Source organism: Aquarana catesbeiana, linkage group LG13, assembly GCF_042186555.1.
Source record: "Aquarana catesbeiana isolate 2022-GZ linkage group LG13, ASM4218655v1, whole genome shotgun sequence".
Classification (NCBI taxonomy): domain Eukaryota; kingdom Metazoa; phylum Chordata; class Amphibia; order Anura; family Ranidae; genus Aquarana; species Aquarana catesbeiana.
The window spans coordinates 217257610-217278855 of NC_133336.1; the positions used below are offsets into that span (position 1 = coordinate 217257610).

The 21246-nt window shown below is 51.2% G+C and overlaps 1 protein-coding gene across 1 annotated transcript in view; it reads right to left on the reverse strand.

Moving 5' to 3' along the window:
* Nucleotides 1–21246, reverse strand: part of THBS3 (thrombospondin 3) — a 55876-nt gene that overhangs the window by 11600 nt on the left and 23030 nt on the right. Inside the window, exons 7-18 of the mRNA XM_073608795.1 lie at nt 21023–21074; nt 20372–20520; nt 17702–17842; nt 17513–17590; nt 17283–17435; nt 17046–17156; nt 14715–14822; nt 12540–12699; nt 12325–12443; nt 12150–12202; nt 11214–11407; nt 2708–2886 (exon numbers count right to left, since the gene is read on the reverse strand). Of these exons, the coding sequence (XP_073464896.1) occupies nt 2708–2886; nt 11214–11407; nt 12150–12202; nt 12325–12443; nt 12540–12699; nt 14715–14822; nt 17046–17156; nt 17283–17435; nt 17513–17590; nt 17702–17842; nt 20372–20520; nt 21023–21074 (1497 nt within the window). The remainder of the gene's footprint in view (nt 1–2707; nt 2887–11213; nt 11408–12149; nt 12203–12324; nt 12444–12539; nt 12700–14714; nt 14823–17045; nt 17157–17282; nt 17436–17512; nt 17591–17701; nt 17843–20371; nt 20521–21022; nt 21075–21246) is intronic.

A 21246-nucleotide genomic window follows, 5' to 3' on the forward strand; every position in this document is an offset into this window, starting at 1 on the left:
TCGGCACACACTCAGGTATAGGGGGGTCCTCTGAACACACTCAGGTATAGGGGGGCCTCTGCACACACTCAGGTATAGGGGGGCCCTCTGCACACACTCAGGTATAGGGGGGGGCCCTCTGCACACACTCAGGTATAGGGGGGCCCTCTGCACACACTCAGGTATAGGGGGGCCCTCTGCACACACTCAGGTATAGGGGGGCCCTCTGCACACACTCAGGTATAGGGGGGGCCCTCTGCACACACTCAGGTATAGGGGGGCCCTCGGCACACACTCAGGTATAGGGGGGCCCTCGGCACACACTCAGGTATAGGGGGGCCCTCGGCACACACTCAGGTATAGGGGGGTCCTCTGCACACACTCAGGTATAGGGGGGTCCTCTGAACACACCCAGGTATAGGGGGGCCCTCTGCACACACTCAGGTATAGGGGGGCCCTCTGCACACACTCAGGTATAGGGGGGCCCTCTGCACACACTCAGGTATAGGGGGGCCCTCTGCACACACTCAGGTATAGGGGGGCCCTCTGCACACACTCAGGTATAGGGGGGCCCTCTGCACACACTCAGGTATAGGGGGGCCCTCTGCACACACTCAGGTATAGGGGGGTCCTCTGCACACACTCAGGTATAGGGGGGCCCTCTGCACACACTCAGGTATAGGGGGGCCCTCTGCACACACTCAGGTATAGGGGGGTCCTCTGAACACACTCAGGTATAGGGGGGCCTCTGCACACACTCAGGTATAGGGGGGCCCTCTGCACACACTCAGGTATAGGGGGGGGCCCTCTGCACACACTCAGGTATAGGGGGGCCCTCTGCACACACTCAGGTATAGGGGGGCCCTCGGCACACACTCAGGTATAGGGGGGGCCCTCTGCACACACTCAGGTATAGGGGGGGCCCTCGGCACACACTCAGGTATAGGGGGGGCCCTCTGCACACACTCAGGTATAGGGGGGGCCCTCTGCACACACTCAGGTATAGGGGGGCCCTCTGCACACACTCAGGTATAGGGGGGTCCTCTGCACACACTCAGGTATAGGGGGGTCCTCTGCACACACTCAGGTATAGGGGGGCCTCTGAACACACTCAGGTATAGGGGGGGCCCTCTGCACACACTCAGGTATAGGGGGGCCCTCTGCACACACTCAGGTATAGGGGGGCCCTCTGCACACACTCAGGTATAGGGGGGGCCCTCTGCACACACTCAGGTATAGGGGGGCCCTCTGCACACACTCAGGTATAGGGGGGCCCTCTGCACACACCCAGGTATAGGGGGGCCCTCTGCACACACTCAGGTATAGGGGGGCCCTCTGCACACACTCAGGTATAGGGGGGCCCTCTGCACACACTCAGGTATAGGGGGGCCCTCTTCACACACTCAGGTATAGGGGGGGCCCTCTTCACACACTCAGGTATAGGGGGGTCCTCTGCACACACTCAGGTATAGGGGGGCCTCTGAACACACTCAGGTATAGGGGGGGCCCTCTGCACACACTCAGGTATAGGGGGGCCCTCTGCACACACTCAGGTATAGGGGGGCCCTCTGCACACACTCAGGTATAGGGGGGCCCTCTGCACACACCCAGGTATAGGGGGGCCCTCTGCACACACTCAGGTATAGGGGGGCCCTCTGCACACACTCAGGTATAGGGGGGCCCTCTGCACACACTCAGGTATAGGGGGGCCCTCTGCACACACCCAGGTATAGGGGGGCCCTCTGCACACACTCAGGTATAGGGGGGCCCTCTGCACACACTCAGGTATAGGGGGGCCCTCTGCACACACTCAGGTATAGGGGGGCCCTCTGCACACACCCAGGTATAGGGGGGCCCTCGGCACACACTCAGGTATAGGGGGGCCCTCTTCACACACTCAGGTATAGGGGGGGCCCTCTTCACACACTCAGGTATAGGGGGGCCCTCTGCACACACTCAGGTATAGGGGGGCCCTCTGCACACACTCAGGTATGGGGGGGGCCCTCTGCACACACTCAGGTATAGGGGGGTCCTCTGCACACACCCAGGTATAGGGGGGTCCTCGGCACACACTCCGGTATAGGGTGTCCCTTTCACACACTCAGGTATAGGGGGGCCCTCTGCACACACTCAGGTATAGGGGGGCCCTCTGCACACACTCAGGTATAGGGGGGCCCTCTGCACACATCCAGGTATAGGGGGTCCCTCTGCACACACTCAGGTATAGAGGGGTCCTCTGCACACACTCAGGTATAGGGGGGCCCTCTGCACACACTCAGGTATAGAGGGGTCCTCTGCACACACTCAGGTATAGGGGGGCCCTCTGCACACACTCAGGTATAGGGGGGCCCTCTGCACACACTCAGGTATAGGGGGGCCCTCTGCACACACTCAGGTATAGGGGGGCCCTCTGCACACACTCAGGTATAGGGGGGCCCTCTGCACACACTCAGGTATAGGGGGGCCCTCTGCACACACTCAGATATAGAGGGGCCCTCTGCAGACAACATATAGCAGTATATAACAAGCAATCCGATTTAAGATTTGTCTTCAGCAGGAATTGTGCAACCTCACACCCACCAATCAGATTTCAGCATGCACTTAATCATGGTGGCTGGAGAATAAAAGACCTGATCTAATTGGTGAGTGTGCAGGAGCACGGACCTATAACCAAGGTGACCTCAGCACCTTCTCCTGACACAATGAACACCCCGACACCCCGCGTCACCTGGTTCAGCACCACCCAGTTGGGGTCTATCTGCGCGTCACCCTCTGGATCCAGGATGACCGTCTGGTACGCTCTGAAGTCGGTAAGCGTCACCTCTGCGCTCTCAGGACAGACGTCATAGTTGTCGGCCACGGAGTCATTATCGAAATCAATTTCGCACACATCACCAATGCCATCTCCTGTGAAAAGAATACTGAGTGTCAACACAAGGCCACCGCAAGAAACACTCAGAACAAATGGTGCCTGGGTCTAATGGCATCATCCCAGGGAAGTTCTGGTCTAATGACACCATCCTAGGGAAGTCCTGGTCTAATGGCACCATCCTGGGCAAGTCCTGGTCTAATGGCACTATCCTGGGCAAGTCCTGGTCTAATGGCACCATCCTGGGCAAGTCCTGGTCTAATGGCACTATCCTGGGAATGTCCTGGTCTAATGGCACCATCTTGGGGAAGTCCTGGTCTAATGGCACCATCCTAGGGAAGTCCTGGTCTAATGACACCATCCTGGGGAAGTCCTGGTCTAATGGCACCATCCTAGGGAAGTCCTGGTCTAATGGCACCATCCTGGGAATGTCCTGGTCTAATGGCACTATCCTGGGAATGTCCTGGTCTAATGGCACCATCCTGGCGAAGTCCTGGTCTAATGGCACCATCCTGGGAATGTCCTGGTCTAATGGCACCATCTTGGGGAAGTCCTGGTCTAATGGCACCATCCTAGGGAAGTCCTGGTCTAATGGCACCATTCTGGGGACGTCCTAGCCTAATAGCACCATCCTGGCAAAGTCCTGGTCTAATGGCACTATCCTGGGGAAGTCCTGGTCTAATGACACCATCCTAGGGAAGTCCTGGTCTAATGGCACCATTCTGGGGACGTCCTAGCCTAATAGCACCATCCTGGCAAAGTCCTGGTCTAATGGCACTATCCTGGGGAAGTCTTGGTCTAATGACACCATCCTGGGTTAGTCCTGGTCTAATGGCACCATTCTAGCGACACCCAGGTCTAATGGCACCATCCCGGGGAAGTCCTGGTCTAATGGTACCATTCTGGGGACGTCCTAGCCTAATAGCACCATCCTGGCGAAGTCCTGGTCTAATGGCACCATCCTGGGGAAGTCCTGGTCTAATGGTACCATCCCGGGGAAGTCCTGGTCTAATGGTACCATTCTGGGGACGTCCTAGCCTAATAGCACCATCCTGGCGAAGTCCTGGTCTAATGGTACCATCCTGGGGAAGTCCTGGTCTAATGGCACTATCCTGGGAATGTCCTGATCTAATGGCACCATGCTGGCGAAGTCCTGGTCTAATGGTACCATTCTGGGGACATCCTAGCCTAATAGCACCATCCTGGCGAAGTCCTGGTCTAATGGCACCATCCTGGGGAAGTCCTGGTGTAATGGTACCATCCTGGGGAAGTCCTGGTCTAATGGCACTATCCTGGGAATGTCCTGGTCTAATGGCACCATCCTGGCGAAGTCCTGGTCTAATGGCACTATCCTGGGGATGTCCTGGTCTAATGCCACCATCTTGGGGAAGTCCTGGTCTAATGGCACCATTTCTTGTTATATCAGATTCGTATTATACTGATTATTGATATATATAATAGCATTGAACAACGTAGACTACAACGCTTGTAAAACAGCCCATCAGTCTATCCCCTGAACTGTGCAGGACGAGGCTGGCCTCAGACTGGGGAGGATGATGGTGGCGCTGAGAGAATCGGAATTTCCCAGCATCTACAGCGTCACTCCCTGACTCAAGGGCAAGTCCTCAGCGTTTCAGCCATAGAAGAAGGTGAGGGTTGTACTAAAAGATCCCATTTCTGGTGAGAAGATCACCGACATGGGGGGGATCACACCTCTTACACCCCACAATGTAGAAGGCATGATGGGAAAACGTCATACCTGACTCTCTGATGGATCAGACATAAGGACAGTCCAGCAATCAAAGACAGAAGAGGCAGAGGAACGGAGAGGAGAGGCTGAGCTGAGGCTGCAGATATGGAGAGGAGAGGCTGAAGCTGTAGATAGAGAAGAGAGCCCGGTCTAAATGTTTCACTCCCCATCCCTCACACACACACACCCACATCCCCCATCCCCATCCTTCACATAGTGACCCTCATCCCCATGCTTCACATAGTGACCCTCATCCCCATCCTTCACATAGTGACCCTCATCCCCATCCTTCACATAGTGACCCTCATCTCCAACCTTCACACAGTGACCCTCATCCCCATCCTTCACACAGTGACCCTCATCCCCATCCTTCACATAGTGACCCTCATCCCCATCCTTCACATAGTGACCCTCATCCCCATCCTTCACATAGTGACCCTCATCTCCAACCTTCACACAGTGACCCTCATCCCCATCCTTCACACAGTGACCCTCATCCCCATCCTTCACATAGTGACCCTCATCCCCATCCTTCACATAGTGACCCTCATCCCCATCCATCACATAGTGACCCTCATCCCCATCCTTCACATAGTGACCCTCATCTCCATCCTTCACATAGTGACCCTCATCCCCAGCCTTCACATAGTGACCCTCATCCCCATCCTTCACATAGTGACCCTCATCCCCATCCTTCACATAGTGACCCTCATCTCCAACCTTCACATAGTGACCCTCATCCCCATCCTTCACATAGTGACCCTCATCCCCATCCTTCACATAGTGACCCTCATCCCCATCCTTCACATAGTGACCCTCATCCCCATCCTTCACATAGTGACCCTCATCCCCATCCTTCACATAGTGACCCTCATCTCCAAACTTCACATAATGACCATCATCTCCATCCTTCACATAGTGACCCTCATCCCCATCCTTCACATAGTTACCTCCATCCCCATCCTTCACACAGTGACCCTCATCCCCATCCTTCACACAGTGACCCCTCATCCCCATCCATCACATAGTGACCCTCATCTCCATCCTTCACATAGTGACCCTCATCTCCAAACTTCACATAGTCACCCTCATCCCCATCCTTCACACAGTGACCTTCATCCCCATCCTTCACATAGTGACCTTCATCTCCATCCTTCACATAGTGACCTCCATCCCCATCCTTCACACAGTGACCCTCATCTCCATCCTTCACATAGTTACCCCCATCCCCATCCTTCACATAGTTACCCCATCTCCATCCTTCACATAGTTACCTCCATCCCCATCCTTCACATAGTGACCCTCATCCCCATCCTTCACATAGTGACCTTCATCCCCATCCTTCACATAGTGACCTTCATCCCCATCCTTCACATAGTGACCTTCATCCCCATCCTTCACATAGTGACCCCTCATCTCCATCCTTCACATATTGACCTTCATCTCCAACTTTCACATAGTGACCCTCATCTCCATCCTTCACATAGTGACCCTCATCCCCATCCTTCACATAGTGACCCTCATCTCCATCCTTCATATAGTGACCCTCATACCCATCCTTCACATAGTGACCCCTCATCTCCATCGTTCACATAGTGACCCCCTCATCCCCATCCTTCACATAGTGACCCTCATCTCCATCCTTCACATAGTGACCCTCATCTCCATCCTTCACATAGTGACCCTCATCTCCATCCTTCACATAGTGACCTTTATCCCCATCCTTCACATAGTGACCCTCATCTCCATCCTTCATATAGTGACCCTCATACCCATCCTTCACATAGTGACCCCTCATCTCCATCCTTCACATAGTGACCCCCTCATCCCCATCCTTCACATAGTGACCCTCATCTCCATCCTTCACATAGTGACCCTCATCTCCATCCTTCACATAGTGACCCTCATCCCCATCCTTCACATAGTCACTTTCATCCCCATCCTTCACATAGTGACCCTCATCCCCATCCTTCACATAGTGACCCTCATCCCCATCCTTCACATAGTGACCTTCATCCCCATCCTTCACATAGTGACCTTCATCTCCAACCTTCACATAGTGACCCTCATCTCCATCCTTCATATAGTGACCCTCATACCCATCCTTCACATAGTGACCCCTCATCTCCATCCTTCACATAGTGACCCCCTCATCCCCATCCTTCACATAGTGACCCTCACCCCCATCCTTCACATAGTGACCCCTCATCTCCATCCTTCACATATTGACCTTCATCTCCAACTTTCACATAGTGACCCTCATCTCCATCCTTCACATAGTGACCCTCATCCCCATCCTTCACATAGTGAACCCTCATCTCCATCCTTCACATAGTGACCCCCTCATCTCCATCCTTCACATAGTGACCCTCATCCCCATCCTTCACATAGTGACCTTCATTCCCATCCTTCACATAGTGACCCTCATCCCCATCCTTCACATAGTGACCCTCATCTCCATCCTTCACATAGTGACCCTCACCCCCATCCTTCACATAGTGACCCCCTCATCCCCATCCTTCACATAGTGACCCTCATCCCCATCCTTCACATAGTGACCCTCATCCCCATCCTTCACATAGTGACCTTCATCCCCATCCTTCACATAGTGACCCTCACCCCCATCCTTCACATAGTGACCCCCTCATCCCCATCCTTCACATAGTGACCCTCATCCCCATCCTTCACATAGTGACCCTCATCTCCATCCTTGACATAGTGACTTTCATCCCCATCCTTCACATAGTGACCCTCATCCCCATCCTTCACATAGTGACCTTCATCCCCATCCAGAGTCTTGTAGAGCGGGAGAATTATCGTTTTATCTCTGGAGTTGATCCCCTTTTAATGCCAATATTCTGTTTGCTTTATTAGCAGTAGCTTGGCATTGCATGTCATTGCTGAGCCTATCATCTACTAGGACCCCCAGGTCCTTTTCCATCCTAGATCCCCCCAGAGGTTCTCCCCCCAGTCTATAGATTGCATTCAGATTTTTACCACCCAAATGCATTATTTTACATTTTTCTACATTGAACCTCATTTGCCATGTAGTTGCCCCTCCCCTATTCATTTGTTCAGGTCTTTTTGCAAGATTTCCACATCCTGCGGAGAAGTTATTGCCCTGCTTAGCTTAGTATCGTCTGCAAATACAGAGATTGAACTGTTTATCCCATCCTCCAGATCGTTTATGAACAAATTAAATAGGATTGGTCCCAGCACAGAACCCTGGGGAAACCCACTACCCACCCCTGACCATTCTGAGTACTCCCCATTTATCACCACCCTCTGAACTCGCCCTTGTAGCCAGTTTTCAATCCATGTACTCACCCTATGGTCCATGCCAACGCACCTTATTTTGTACAGTAAACGTTTATGGGGAACTGTGTCAAATGCTTTTGTAAAATCCAGATACACCACGTCTACGGGCCTTCCTTTATCTAGATGGCAACTCACCTCCTCATAGAAGGTTAATAGATTGGTTTGGCAAGAACGATTCTTCATGAATCCATGCTGATTACTGCTAATGATATCATTCTTATTACTAAAATCTTGTATATAGTCCCTTATCATCCCCTCCAAGAGTTTACATACTATTGATGTTAGGCTAACTGGTCTGTAATTCCCAGGGATGTTTTTTGGGCCCTTTTTAAATATTGGTGCTACATTGGCTTTTCTCCAATCAGCTGGTACCATTCCAGTCAGTAGACTGTCTGTAAAAATTAGGAACAACGGTCTGGCAATCACCTGACTGAGTTCCCTAAGTACCCTCGGATGCAAGCCATCTGGTCCCGGTGATTTATTAATGTTAAGTTTCTCAAGTCTAATTTTAATTCTGGGTGAACAAATATCTGCGCTAACTAAAAGAAGAAGAACAGGGAAAGCAGCCAGCACAGTTTGTTGATTCATCCAACACAAATATAAAAAGTTTAAAATGCAGCGCTTAAATGAAGCAAAATATATAAAAATATATGTAAAAAAAAATGTGTAATAGTCCATGTGAAAATCAATATAAGATAAAGATGACGTAAAGCCTCCACCAAACTTCAACGTGCAAAAGACAAGCACGCCACACCCACGTGCTATCAATCTGCTTACCAGAAAGATATGAAAACAAGCAATGCAATCATATGATGCAAGAGGTTCGTAATGGATTGGAATGACACACTCCATACTTGATAGGCAGGTCATAGAATAGAGATATCCTGGTTCATCAATATCAAGAAGACATCAGGACTCACACAAAGAGATGGATATATTGTGCAATCACCAACAGGATATAAACCCAATAAGGAGAAAAGCAACAATAGTGAAGCCCGTAAAAGTAAAACACACCTTTTTATTGTAGTCGACTTATAGGTAGAAAGGAACATCATGACATATAAAAACTCCGCGGCTCACAGTGTACTTGCATCGGCCAGCCTTAGGCCTTAGGGTGTGGTGTGCTTTTCTTTTGCACGTTGAAGTTTGGTGGAGGCTCTACGTCATCTTTATCTTATATTGATTTTCACATGGACTATTACACATTTTTTTTACATATATTTTTATATATTTTGCTTCATTTAAGCGCTGCATTTTGAACTTTTTTCCTAATTTTAATTCTGTCCTCTGTTAACCATGTAGGTGCTTCCTGTGTTGTGTCATGAGGATAAACACTGCAGTTTTGGTTACTGAAGCCCCCCGATTCCCTCGTGAAGACTGAGGAGAAGAATAAATTCAATACCTTTGCCATCTCCCCATCCTTTGTAACCAGATGTCCTTCCTCATTCTTTATGGGGCCAATATGGTCTGTCCTCCCTTTTTTACTGTTTACATACTTAAAGAATTTCTTGGGATTTTTTTTGCTCTTCTCCGCTATGTGTCTTTCATGTTCTATCTTAGCCGTCCTAATTGCACCCTTACATTTCTTGTTGCATTCTTTATAAAGTCTGAATGCTGATGATGATCCCTCGACCTTGTATTTTTTGAAGGACTTCTCCTTTGCTTTTATATGCATTTTTACATTGGCGTTAAGACATCCAGGATTTTTGTTCTCTCTTTTAAATTTATTACCCAATGGGATACATTGGCTAATGCCCTTATTTAATATGCTCTTAAAGCAAACCCATCTCTCCTCCGTATTCTTTGTTCCTAATATTTTATCCCAATTTATGCCTTTTAGCAAGGTTTGTAGTTTAGGGAAGTTGGCTCTTTTGAAATTCAGTGTCTTTGTATTCCCTTTATGTTTCCTATTTGTGTGATTTATACTGAAACTAATTGACCTGTAATCGCTGTTACCTAAATTGCCCCGTATTTCCACATCTGTGATCAGGTCTGTATTGTTGGTAATCAGTAGATCTAGTAATGTTTTATTTCTAGTTGGTGCGTCTACCATCTGACCCATAAAATTGTCCTGCAAGACATTAAGGAACTGGCGAGCCTTAAATGAATGCGCGGTTCCCTCCGCCCAGTCTATGTCTGGATAATTAAAATCCCCCATTATGATAACACTTCCCATCCTTGCTGCTAATCCAGATTGTGATAGGATCTTCATCCCCATCCTTCACATAGTGACCTTCATCCCCATCCTTCCCATAGTGACCTTCATCCCCATCCTTCACATAGTGATCCTCATCCCCATCCTTCCCATAGTGACCTTCATCCCCATCCTTCACATAGTGACCTTCATCCCCATCCTTCACATAGTGACCCTCATCCCCATCCTTCACATAATGACCCTCATCCCCATCCTTCACATAGTGACCCTCATCCCCATCTTTCACATAGTGACCTTCATCCCTATTCTTCATATAGTGACCCTCATCCCCATCCCTCACATAGTGACCTTCATCCCCATCCTTCACATAGTGACCTTCATCCCCATCCTTCATAGAGTGACCTTCATCCCCATCCTTCACATGGTGTTCCTCAACTCCATCCTTCACATAGTGACCATCATCCCTATCCTTCACATAGTGACCCTCATCCCCATCTTTCACATAGTGACCATCATCCATATCCTTCACATAGTGACCCTCATCCCCATCCTTCACATAGTGTCCCTCATCCCCATCCTTCATAGAGTGACCTTCATCCCCATCCTTCATAGAGTGACCTTCATCCCCATCCTTCACATAGTGACCTTCATCCCCATCCTTCACATAGTGACCCCCATCCCCATCCTTCACATAGTGACCTTCACCCCCATCCTTCACATAGTGACCCCCATCCCCATCCTTCAAATAGTGACCCTCATCCCCATCCTTCACATAGTGACCCTCATCCCCATCCTTCACATAGTGTCCCTCATCCCCATCCTTCACATAGTGACCCCCATCCCCATCCTTCACATAGTGACCCCCATCCCCATCCTTCACATAGTGACCTTCACCCCCATCCTTCACATAGTGACCCCCATCCACATCCTTCACATAGTGACCTTCATCCCCATCCTTCACATGGTGTCCCTCATCTCCAACCTTCACATGGTGTCCCTCATCTCCAACCTTCACATAGTGTCCCTCATCCCCATCCTTCACATAGTGACCCTCATCTCCATCCTTCACATAGTGACCCTCATCTCCATCCTTCACATAGTGACCACCATCATCACCCACACGGGTAGGTTCTCCTCCGTACCGTCGGTGTCCTTCTGGTTGGGGTTGTGGATCAGGCGGCAGTTGTCGGGTCCGGGTGGGATGTAGTCGGGGATGCCATCATTGTCATCATCCTGGTCACACTCGTCGCCCACACCGTCATTGTCCGAGTCCAGCTGGGAGCTGTTGGGGATCTCTGGACAGTTGTCCTTGGTGTCCTGGTGACCGTCCCCGTCCCTGAGGAAGGACAATCGTCAGATTCAGTGTCGGCCTTCTGATTGGACACTGGTGTCCCCAATCATGGCAGTGACCACCAATCCGCTCTGTAATAAATAAGTCTTCCATCCCCCCTCTTCATCACCAATAACAGCTACACATCAAAGTGGACCTGTCATCAGTCTCACCTTGTTACTGGCTACAAAGTTACAATATACAGTCTGATCGCTGGGGGAGGGGAGAGTGAGGAAATGCCTACTCCTACCTGCAGCAGACTGATGACATCATCTCAGCCTAGGCACAGTCACTGGGGGAGGGGAATATTATTATTATTACAGGTAAGAAGAATATTATTAGCCAATGAGAGGAGAGAAGAACATTATTACCGAATCAGAGGAGAGAATAACATTATTAGCTAATCAGAAAAGAGAAGAACATTATTACCCAAACAGAGATGAGAAGATCATTATTACCCAATCAGAGTAGAGAACCACATTATTAGACAATCAGAGGGGAATAGAACATTATATATTAGCCAATCAGAGTAGAGAAGAATATAAATTAGCCAATAACAGGATATAAGAACATTATTAGCCAAACAGAGATGAGAAGATCATTATTACCCAATCAGAGTAGAGAACCAAATTATTAGCCAATCAGAGTAGAGAAGAATATGATTACCCAATGAGAACATTATTACCCAATCAGAAGAAAGAGGAACATTATTAGCCAATGAGAGGAGAAAACAGAGGAAGGGTCTTACTTGTCCTGGTTGGTGTCACACATGTCGCCCACCAGGTCGCTGTCGGCATCTGTCTGGAGGAAGGACAGGAGGGTGTAAAGGAAGGGCAGGGACTGTGGGGGAGGAGTATATTGCTCTGCAGCAGCCAATCATCTCACCTGGAGCACCAGGGGTCACATGACCACACATTTCTTACCTGCGTGGGGTTGCTGGTTTCCGGGCAGCTGTCACAGGCATCGCCCACCCCGTCCACGTCCCTGTCCGTCTGGAGGGGGTTCGGCACTTTGGGGCAATTATCCAGCATGTTGGGGATCCCTGCACATACAGAGAGGGGTATTTACCTTGAAAGTCTGCCCCCCACCAGCCCTTACCTCCCCCCAGAATATAAATGTAAATCAGGTTGGGGCTCACCATCACCATCAATGTCATTGTCACAGGCGTCTCCTTCACCGTTGGCATCGGTGTCCTTCTGGTCGTTGTTGGGGACATTGGGACAGTTGTCACAGGCGTCACCATAGGAGTCCGTGTCCGAATTTTGTTGGTCCTTATTGGGAATGAGCCTGCAGTTATCCTGTGTAAGGAGGCAGTAAGTGAGAACACCGCTGGTACCGGTTATATGGCTCCGTCCCCCCAGGGTTCTGAGCTCCGCCTCTCCACCCCCAGGTATGGCTCTGCCCTTCCATCCCCAGGTGTGCTGAGCTCCACCCTTCCATCCCCAGGTGTGCTGAGGACCACCCTTTCATCCCCAGGTGTGCTGAGCTCCGCCCTTCCATCCCCAGGTGTGCTTAGCTCCACCCTTCCATCCCCAGGTGTGCTGAGCTCCACCCTTCCATTCCCAGGTGTGCTGAGCTCCACCCTTAAATCCACAGGTGTGCTGAGCTCCGCCCTTCCATTCCCAGGTGTGCTGAGCTCCGCCCTTCCATTCCCAGGTGTGCTGAGCTCCACCCTTCCATTCCCAGGTGTGCTGAGCTCTGCCTTTCCATCCCCAGGTGTGCTGAGCTCTAACCCTTCTATTCCCAGGTGTGCTGAGCTCCGCCCTTCCATTCCCAGGTGTGCTGAGCTCCGCCCTTCCATCCCCAGGTGTCCTGAGCTCTGCCCTTCCATCCCCAGGTGTCCTGAGCTCCGCCTTTCCATCCACAGGTGTGCTGAGCTCCGCCCTTCCATCCCCAGGTGTGCTGAGCTCCGCCCTTCCATCCCCAGGTGTGCTGAGCTCCGCCCTTCCATCCCCAGGTGTGCTGAGCTCCGCCCTTCCATCCCCAGGTGTGCTGAGCTCCGCCCTTCCATCCCCAGGTGTGCTGAGCTCCTCCCTTCCATCCCCAGGTGTGCTGAGCTCCGCCCTTCCATCCCCAGGTGTGCTGAGCTCCACCCTTCCATCCCCAGGTGTGCTGGGCTCCACCCTTCCATCCCCAGGTGTGCTGAGCTCCCCTCTTCTATCCACAGGTGTACTGAGCTTCGCCCTTCCATCCCCAGGTGTGCTGAGCTCCACCCTTCCATCCCCAGGTGTCCTGAGCTCTGCCCTTCCATCCCCAGGTGTCCTGAGCTCCACCCTTCCATCCCTAGGTGTGCTGAGCTCCACCCTTCCATCCCCAGGTGTGCTGAGCTCCACCCTTCCATCCCCAGGTATGCTGAGCTCTGCCTTTCCATCCCCAGGTGTGCTGAGCTCCACCCTTCCATTCCCAGGTGTGCTGAGCTCTGCCTTTCCATCCCCAGATGTGCTGAGCTCCACCCTTCCATTCCCAGGTGTGCTGAGCTCTGCCTTTCCATCCACAGGTGTGCTGAGCTCCGCCCTTCCATTCCCAGGTGTGCTGAGCTCTGTCTTTCCATCCACAGGTGTGCTGAGCTCCACCCTTCCATTCCCAGGTGTGCTGAGCTCTGCCCCTCCTTCCCCAGGTGTGCTGAGCTCTGCCCCTCCATCCCAAGGTGTGCTGAGCTCTGCCCCTCCATCCCCAGGTTTGCTGAGCCCTGCCCCTCCATCCCCAGGTGTGCTGAGCCCTGCCCCTACATCCCCAGGTGTGCTGAGCCCTGCCCCTACATCCCCAGGTGTGCTGAGCCCTGCCCCTCCAACCCCAGGTGTGCTGGGCTCTGCCCCTCCATCCCCAGGTGTGCTGGGCTCTGTCCCTCCATCCCCAGGTGTGCTGAGCCCTGCCCCTCCATCCCCAGGTGTGCTGAGCTCTGCCCCTCCATCCCCAGGTGTGCTGAGATTTGCCCCTCCACCCCCAGGTGTGCTGTGACCTGCCCCTCCATCCCCAGGTGTGCTGAGCTCCGTCCCACCACCACCTGGTGTTTTGAGCTCCACCTCTCAACACTCAGGTGTCCTGAGCTCCTTCCCTTCACCCCCCAGTGTTCTGAGCTCCACCCCTACACCCCCAGGTGTATTGAACTCTAACCTTCCATCCCCAGATTTTCTGAGCTCCCCCCACCCTTGTGTCTAGCACTCCACCATGTGGGCCGCAATGAGCTTATCTTGGCTCTCCTAGAACATCCTCTCCAATGTACGAAAGTCAGATGGAGGAAGGTTCCTCCTGGTTGGTTGATAGTTATAGAAGTGTCACTTTTCTGTCCAACTACAATACAAATCTGAATGACCTCCACGTTCTTAATTCCGTCTCCATCTGCGTCCTCGTCACACTGATCGCCGATCCCATCGTTATCCGCGTCCTCCTGTCCGGAGTTGGGGGTCAGTCTGCAGTTATCCTGCATAACATGAGAAGATACAGACAATTAATATATTCAAGATAAAGAAAAATCATTACGTAGTGTTCTACTAACGATACTATTAAGTGCTTATATGCTAATGTTAGGTTTCTTTATATAGTAACAGGTTCTATTTGTTAGAATGACTTTGCAGAAAGATGTTCTTGGAACGGATCGTAGATCTCCTTCTCCCTGGAAAGTCTTGTTCAGCAATATAGAGAGATGTTCTCCACGTTCTACAACCGGAGCCTGGGTCAAGCTGAGAAGACGTTCCACAATAACAGAAATGAATGTCTCTTGTCACCAATTATGTGTTACTGCTGCAGGTTCTGAAGTGAATGAGTTCATATGTGAAAGGTTCAGGAGGTCCTACATGGCAACTCTCCAGGATTGGAGCTTAAAGTCCTCCCGTTTGGTCAGGAGACCAGGTCCTCGATTCATATTCCTGAGGATCTCTGAGCAGGATAAGTTCTCTGCTTTCAAATCTTTCCTTTACTTTGTAACTTTTCTCAATAAACTTTTTTTACCATGAGTTGTTACCTTTCTCATGAATGTGAATGGTGGATTGCAGCATTGTGACCTCTCCGCGTATACAGGAACTAACTGAGACCTACAACTAGACTTCAAGCAGTTCCTTGGCGTGCGTCCCTTCACCCCATGGGGGCAATATCCAGTGTCATATGACATGATATTCCTTGCCGTGTGTCCCTTCACCCCATGGGGGCGATATCCAGCGTCTTATGACATGATATTCCTTGCCGTGTGTCCCTTCACCCCATGGGGGTGATATCCAGCATCTTATGACGTGATATTCCTTGCCGTGTGTCCCTTCACCCCATGGGGGCGATATCCAGCGTCTTATGACATGATATTCCTTGCCGTGTGTCCCTTCACCCCATGGGGGCGATATCCAGCATCTTATGACGTGATATTCCTTGCCGTGTGTCCCTTCACCCCATGGGGGCGATATCCAGCATCTTATGACGTGATATTCCTTGCCGTGTGTCCCTTCACCCCATGGGGGCGATATCCAGCATCTTATGACGTGATATTCCTTGCCGTGTGTCCCTTCACCCCATGGGGGCGATATCCAGCGTCTTATGACATGATATTCCTTGCCGTGTGTCCCTTCACCCCATGGGGGCAATATCCACCGTCTTATGACATGATATTCCTTGCCGTGCGTCCCTTCACCCCATGGGTGTTCCTTGCTGTGTCCTCTACATCCCTTCACCCCACGTTGGTGATATCCAGCATCATATGACATGATATTCCTTGCTGTGCCCTCTATGTCCCTTCACCCCAAAGGGGTGATATCCAGCATCATATGACATGATATACCTTGCTGTGCCCCCTACGTCCCTTCACCCCACAGGGGTGATATCCAGCATCATATGACATAATATTCGTTGCTGTGCCCCCTATGTCCCTTCACCCCACAGGGGTGATATCCAGCATCATATGACATGATGTTCCTTGCTGTGCCCTCTACGTCCCTTCACCCCACAGGGGTGATATCCAGCATCATATAACATGATATTCCTTGCTGTGCCCTCTACGTCCCTTCACCCCACAGGGGTGATATCCAGCATCATATGACATGATGTTCCTTGCTGTGCCCTCTACGTCCCTTCACCCCACAGGGGTGATATCCAGCATCATATAACATGATATTCCTTGCTGTGCCCCCTATGTCCCTTCACCCCACATGGGTGATATCCAGCATCATATAACATGATATTCCTTGCTGTGCCCCCTATGTCCCTTCACCCCGCAGGGGTGATATCCAGCATCATATAACATGATATTCCTTGCTGTCTCCTCTACGCCCCTTCACCCCACAGGGGTGATATCCAGTGTCATATGACATTATATTCCTTGCTGTTTCCTCTACGTCCCTTCACCCCACAGGAGTGATATCCAGCGTCATATGACATTATATTCCTTGCTGTTTCCTCTACGTCCCTTCACCCCACAGGGGTGATATCCAGTGTCATATGACATTATATTCCTTGCTGTTTCCTCTACGTCCCTTTACCCCACAGGAGTGATATCCAGCGTCATATGACATTATATTCCTTGCTGTTTCCTCTACGCTCCTTCACCCCACAGGGGCGATATCCAGGGTCACATGACAAACACACAATAATAAGGTACATAGAGGAGCTAGTCTTATAAAAGTAGAAGTTCAGTTCTCGGTTGTGGAGTTGTCACCCGTCTCACCTGTTTGCAGTGTTTGTTGTTGTCTATACACGGCATCGGCTCATCCGGGTAACCGTCTATGTCGGTGTCTCGGCCACATGTGTACCCGTTGCCGGCCCAGCCAACGTTGCACTGTGGGGATGAAGGAACAGGATAATGTTAGTGACATGGATGAGGACAAGACCGGCCAAATCAGAACTTTCCAGATGTCTATGGTGACCATCAGTGGTGAGAATACAGGAGCAGGTGGGAACTTACCGCACAAGTGACATCGCCATTCCTCTCAAACACGCAGTGCGCATTCATGTGGCAGGGGTTGAACGCAGGGCTGATACAGGACTTTTTGGGCACACAGCCCAGAGATTGGTTCCCCACAAACCCCGGCTTACAGGGGCCACACTTGTAGGAGCCCTAAAGGGAGAAGATGGAAGGAGGTGAGTAGAGTGGAGAGGGGAGAAGGGTATAATTGGGGTGGGGTAGGCGCTCACCACAGAGTTGGTGCAGAGGGAGTTGGCGGCGCATCCTCCATTGTTCCCGTCATTACATTCATCAATGTCGGTGCACACCTGGAGAGGAGACAGAAGGGTGGTGACTCTGAAGCCACGCCTCCTGTGCAGCCTTTTTCCTTAGGTCTGGCTATTGACAAATGACATCCCCTCCCTGCCCCCAGTTCTTACCTGCTTGCTGGCCTTGGCGTAGTCTATGCCCACCCCTGACACAGAGTTCCCTTTGTACCCCCGCGGACAGGCCTCACAGCGGAAACCGGGGGACGTGTTGATGCATTTGGAACCCGAGAAACAAGGATTGGCGTAAGCACACTGCAGGGGTAACACAAGGCGTCACATGGGGAGGTCTACTTCACATGTGGTGATGGCGTCACATATGGTGATGGCGTCACATGGGGAGGTCTATGTCACATAGGGAGGTCTATGTCACATGGGATGATGGTGTCACGTGAGGTCTATGTCACATGGGGTGATGGCATCAGATGGGGAGGTCTATGTCACATGAGCAGGTCTACGTCATATGGGGAGATGATGTCACATGAGAAGGTCTACGTCATATGGAGAAGTGTATCCCACATGGGGTGATGGTATCACATAGGGAGGTCTACATCACATGGGGTGATGATGTAACATGGGGAGGTCTATGTCACATGTGGAGGTCTACATCACATGGGGAGGTGATGTCACATGGGGAGGTCTATGTCACGTGGGGTGATGGTGACACATGGGAAGGTCTACGTCATATGGGGTGATGGTGTCACATGGGGAGGTCTACATCACATGGGGTGATGGTGTCACATATGGAGGTCTACATCACATGGGGTGATGGTGTCACATGAGGAGGTCTACATCACATGGGGTGATGGTGTCACATGAGGAGGTCTAGGTCATATGGGGAGGTCTATGTCACATAGGGAGGTCTACGTCACATGGGATGATGGTGTCACATGAGGTCTATGTCACATGGGGTGATGGCATCATATGGGGAGGTCTATGTCACATGAGCAGGTCTACGTCATATGGGGAGATGATGTCACATGAGGAGGTCTACGTCATATGGAGAAGTGTATCCCACATGGGGTTATACACATGGTGACACATGGGAAGGTCTACATCATATGGGGTGATGGTGTCACATGGGGAGGTCTACATCATATGGGGTGATGGTGTCACATGGGGAGGTCTACATCATATGGGGTGATGGTGTCACATGGGGAGGTCTACATCACATGGAGTGATGGTGTCACATATGGAGGTCTACATCACATGGGGTGATGGCGTCACATGGGGAGGTCTACATCACATGGGTTGATGGTGTCACATGGGAAGGTCTACGTCACATGGGGTGATGGTGTCACATGGGAAGGTCTACGTCACATGGGGTGATGATGTCACATGGGGAGGTCTATGTCACATGGGGTGATGGTGTCACATGGGAAGGTCTACGTCACATGGGGTGATGATGTCACATGGGGAGGTCTATGTCACATGGGGTGATGATGTCACATGGGGAGGTCTATGTCACATGGGGTGATGATGTCACATGGGGAGGTCTATGTCACATGGGGTGATGATGTCACATGGGGAGGTCTATGTCACATGGGGTGATGATGTCACATGGGGAGGTCTATGTCACACGGGGAGGTCTATGTCACACGGGGTGATGATGTCACATGGGGAGGTCTATGTCACACGGGGAGGTCTATGTCACACGGGGTGATGATGTCACATGGGGAGGTCTATGTCACATGGGGTGATGATGTCACATGGGGAGGTCTATGTCACATGGGGAGGTCTATGCCACATGGGGAGGTCTATGTCACACGGGGAGGTCTATGTCACATGGGGTGATGATGTCAAATGGGGAGGTCTATGTCACGTAGGGTGATGGTGATACATGGGAAGGTCTACGTCACATGGGGTGATGATGTCACATGAGGAGGTCTATGTCACATGGGGTGATGATGTCACATGGAGAGGTCTATGTCATATGGTGAGGTCTATGTCACATGGGGAGGTCTATGTCACACGGGGAGGTGATGTCACATGGGGTGATGATGTCAAATGGGGAGGTCTATGTCACGTAGGGTGATGGTGATACATGGGAAGGTCTACGTCACATGGGGTGATGATGTCACATGGGGAGGTCTATGTCACACGGGGAGGTCTATGTCACATGGGGTGATGATGTCAAATGGAGAGGTCTATGTCACACGGGGAGGTCTATGTCACATGGGGTGATGATGTCACATGGAGAGGTCTATGTCACATGGGGTGATGATGTCAAATGGAGAGGTCTATGTCACATGGGGAGGTCTATGTCACATGGGGTGATGATGTCACATGGGGAGGTCTATGTCACATGGGGAGGTCTATGTCACACGGGGAGGTCTATGTCACATGGGGTGATGATGTCAAATGGGGAGGTCTATGTCACGTAGGGTGATGGTGATACATGGGAAGGTCTACGTCACATGGAGTGATGATGTCACATGGGGAGGTCTATGTCACATGAGGTGATGGTGTCACATGGGGAGGTCTATGTCACATGGGGAGGTCTATGTCACATGGGGTGATGATGTCACATGAGGAGGTCTATGTCACATGAGGTGATGGTGTCACATGGGGAGGTCTATGTCACATGGGGAGGTCTAAGTCACATGGGGTGATGGTGTCACATGGGGAGGTCTATGTCACATGGGGAGGTCTATGTCACATGGGGTGATGGTGTCACATGGGGAGGTCTGTCACATGGGGGGTAGTGTCATATTTTAGGGGTAGTATCACATGGGGGGGGCACAGGGAGTCTCAGATATCTCACAATAATCAGGGTTTGGTTACCTCATCTATATCGGCGCAGTGGGACCCATTGCCTTGTGATCCAGGTGGGCACGGCCCACAGCGGTACCCGGGGTACTCATAGGTCTCCATACAGTCAACTCCCTGGAAACACGGATTGGGGTTGCAGCGAGACCGATGTTCATGGAAGCCTGCGTGTGACCCAGAAACATCACTAATATTATCTGTGCTCCTCCCAAATACTGCACAGGGACTGGCTACCGTAGATGTCCCGCCCCTGAGGGCCCTGGTATGATTGCTCCTCCTCTTTTTCCCCAGTATGATTGCCCCTCCCCTTTTCCCCCAGTATGATTGTTCATCCCCTTTTTCCCTAGTATGATTGCCCCTCCTCTTTTTGTTCCAATATGATTGCTCCTCCCTTTTTTGCCCAAATATGATTGCTCCTCCCCTTTTTGCCCCATTATGATTGTTCCTCCCCTTATTTCCCAGCTGCAGGCTCACCTTACTCCTGTACAGAATACAGCCCCCCTCCCCCCCTGTCCTCCATATGTGATCCATTTATAGGAAAGACACACAGGGAAGAATAAGGGAAGATTGTACATCGGGGCCCCACATCTTCCAATGTGACCAGTGCATGCTGGGAAATCAGGCTGCTGCCCTGTGCTGGATGGGTAGGTGATGACGAGTACTTACCGCACACTTGGCACTCCATGATGGTGTTCCGGATCAGAGACATCTCCTTCACCTGTCCACAAAGAGAAGAGCGATGTCATAGTGGAGGAACGAGGAGTCTCCATAGAAGGTCTCATCGTCCATTACTAAGATTCTGAGCTGTGGAGGGCGCTGTCTCTGGGTACCGTGCACCCCCATTGGTCCCCAGGCACGGCACCCCCATTGGTCCCCAGGCACGGCACCCC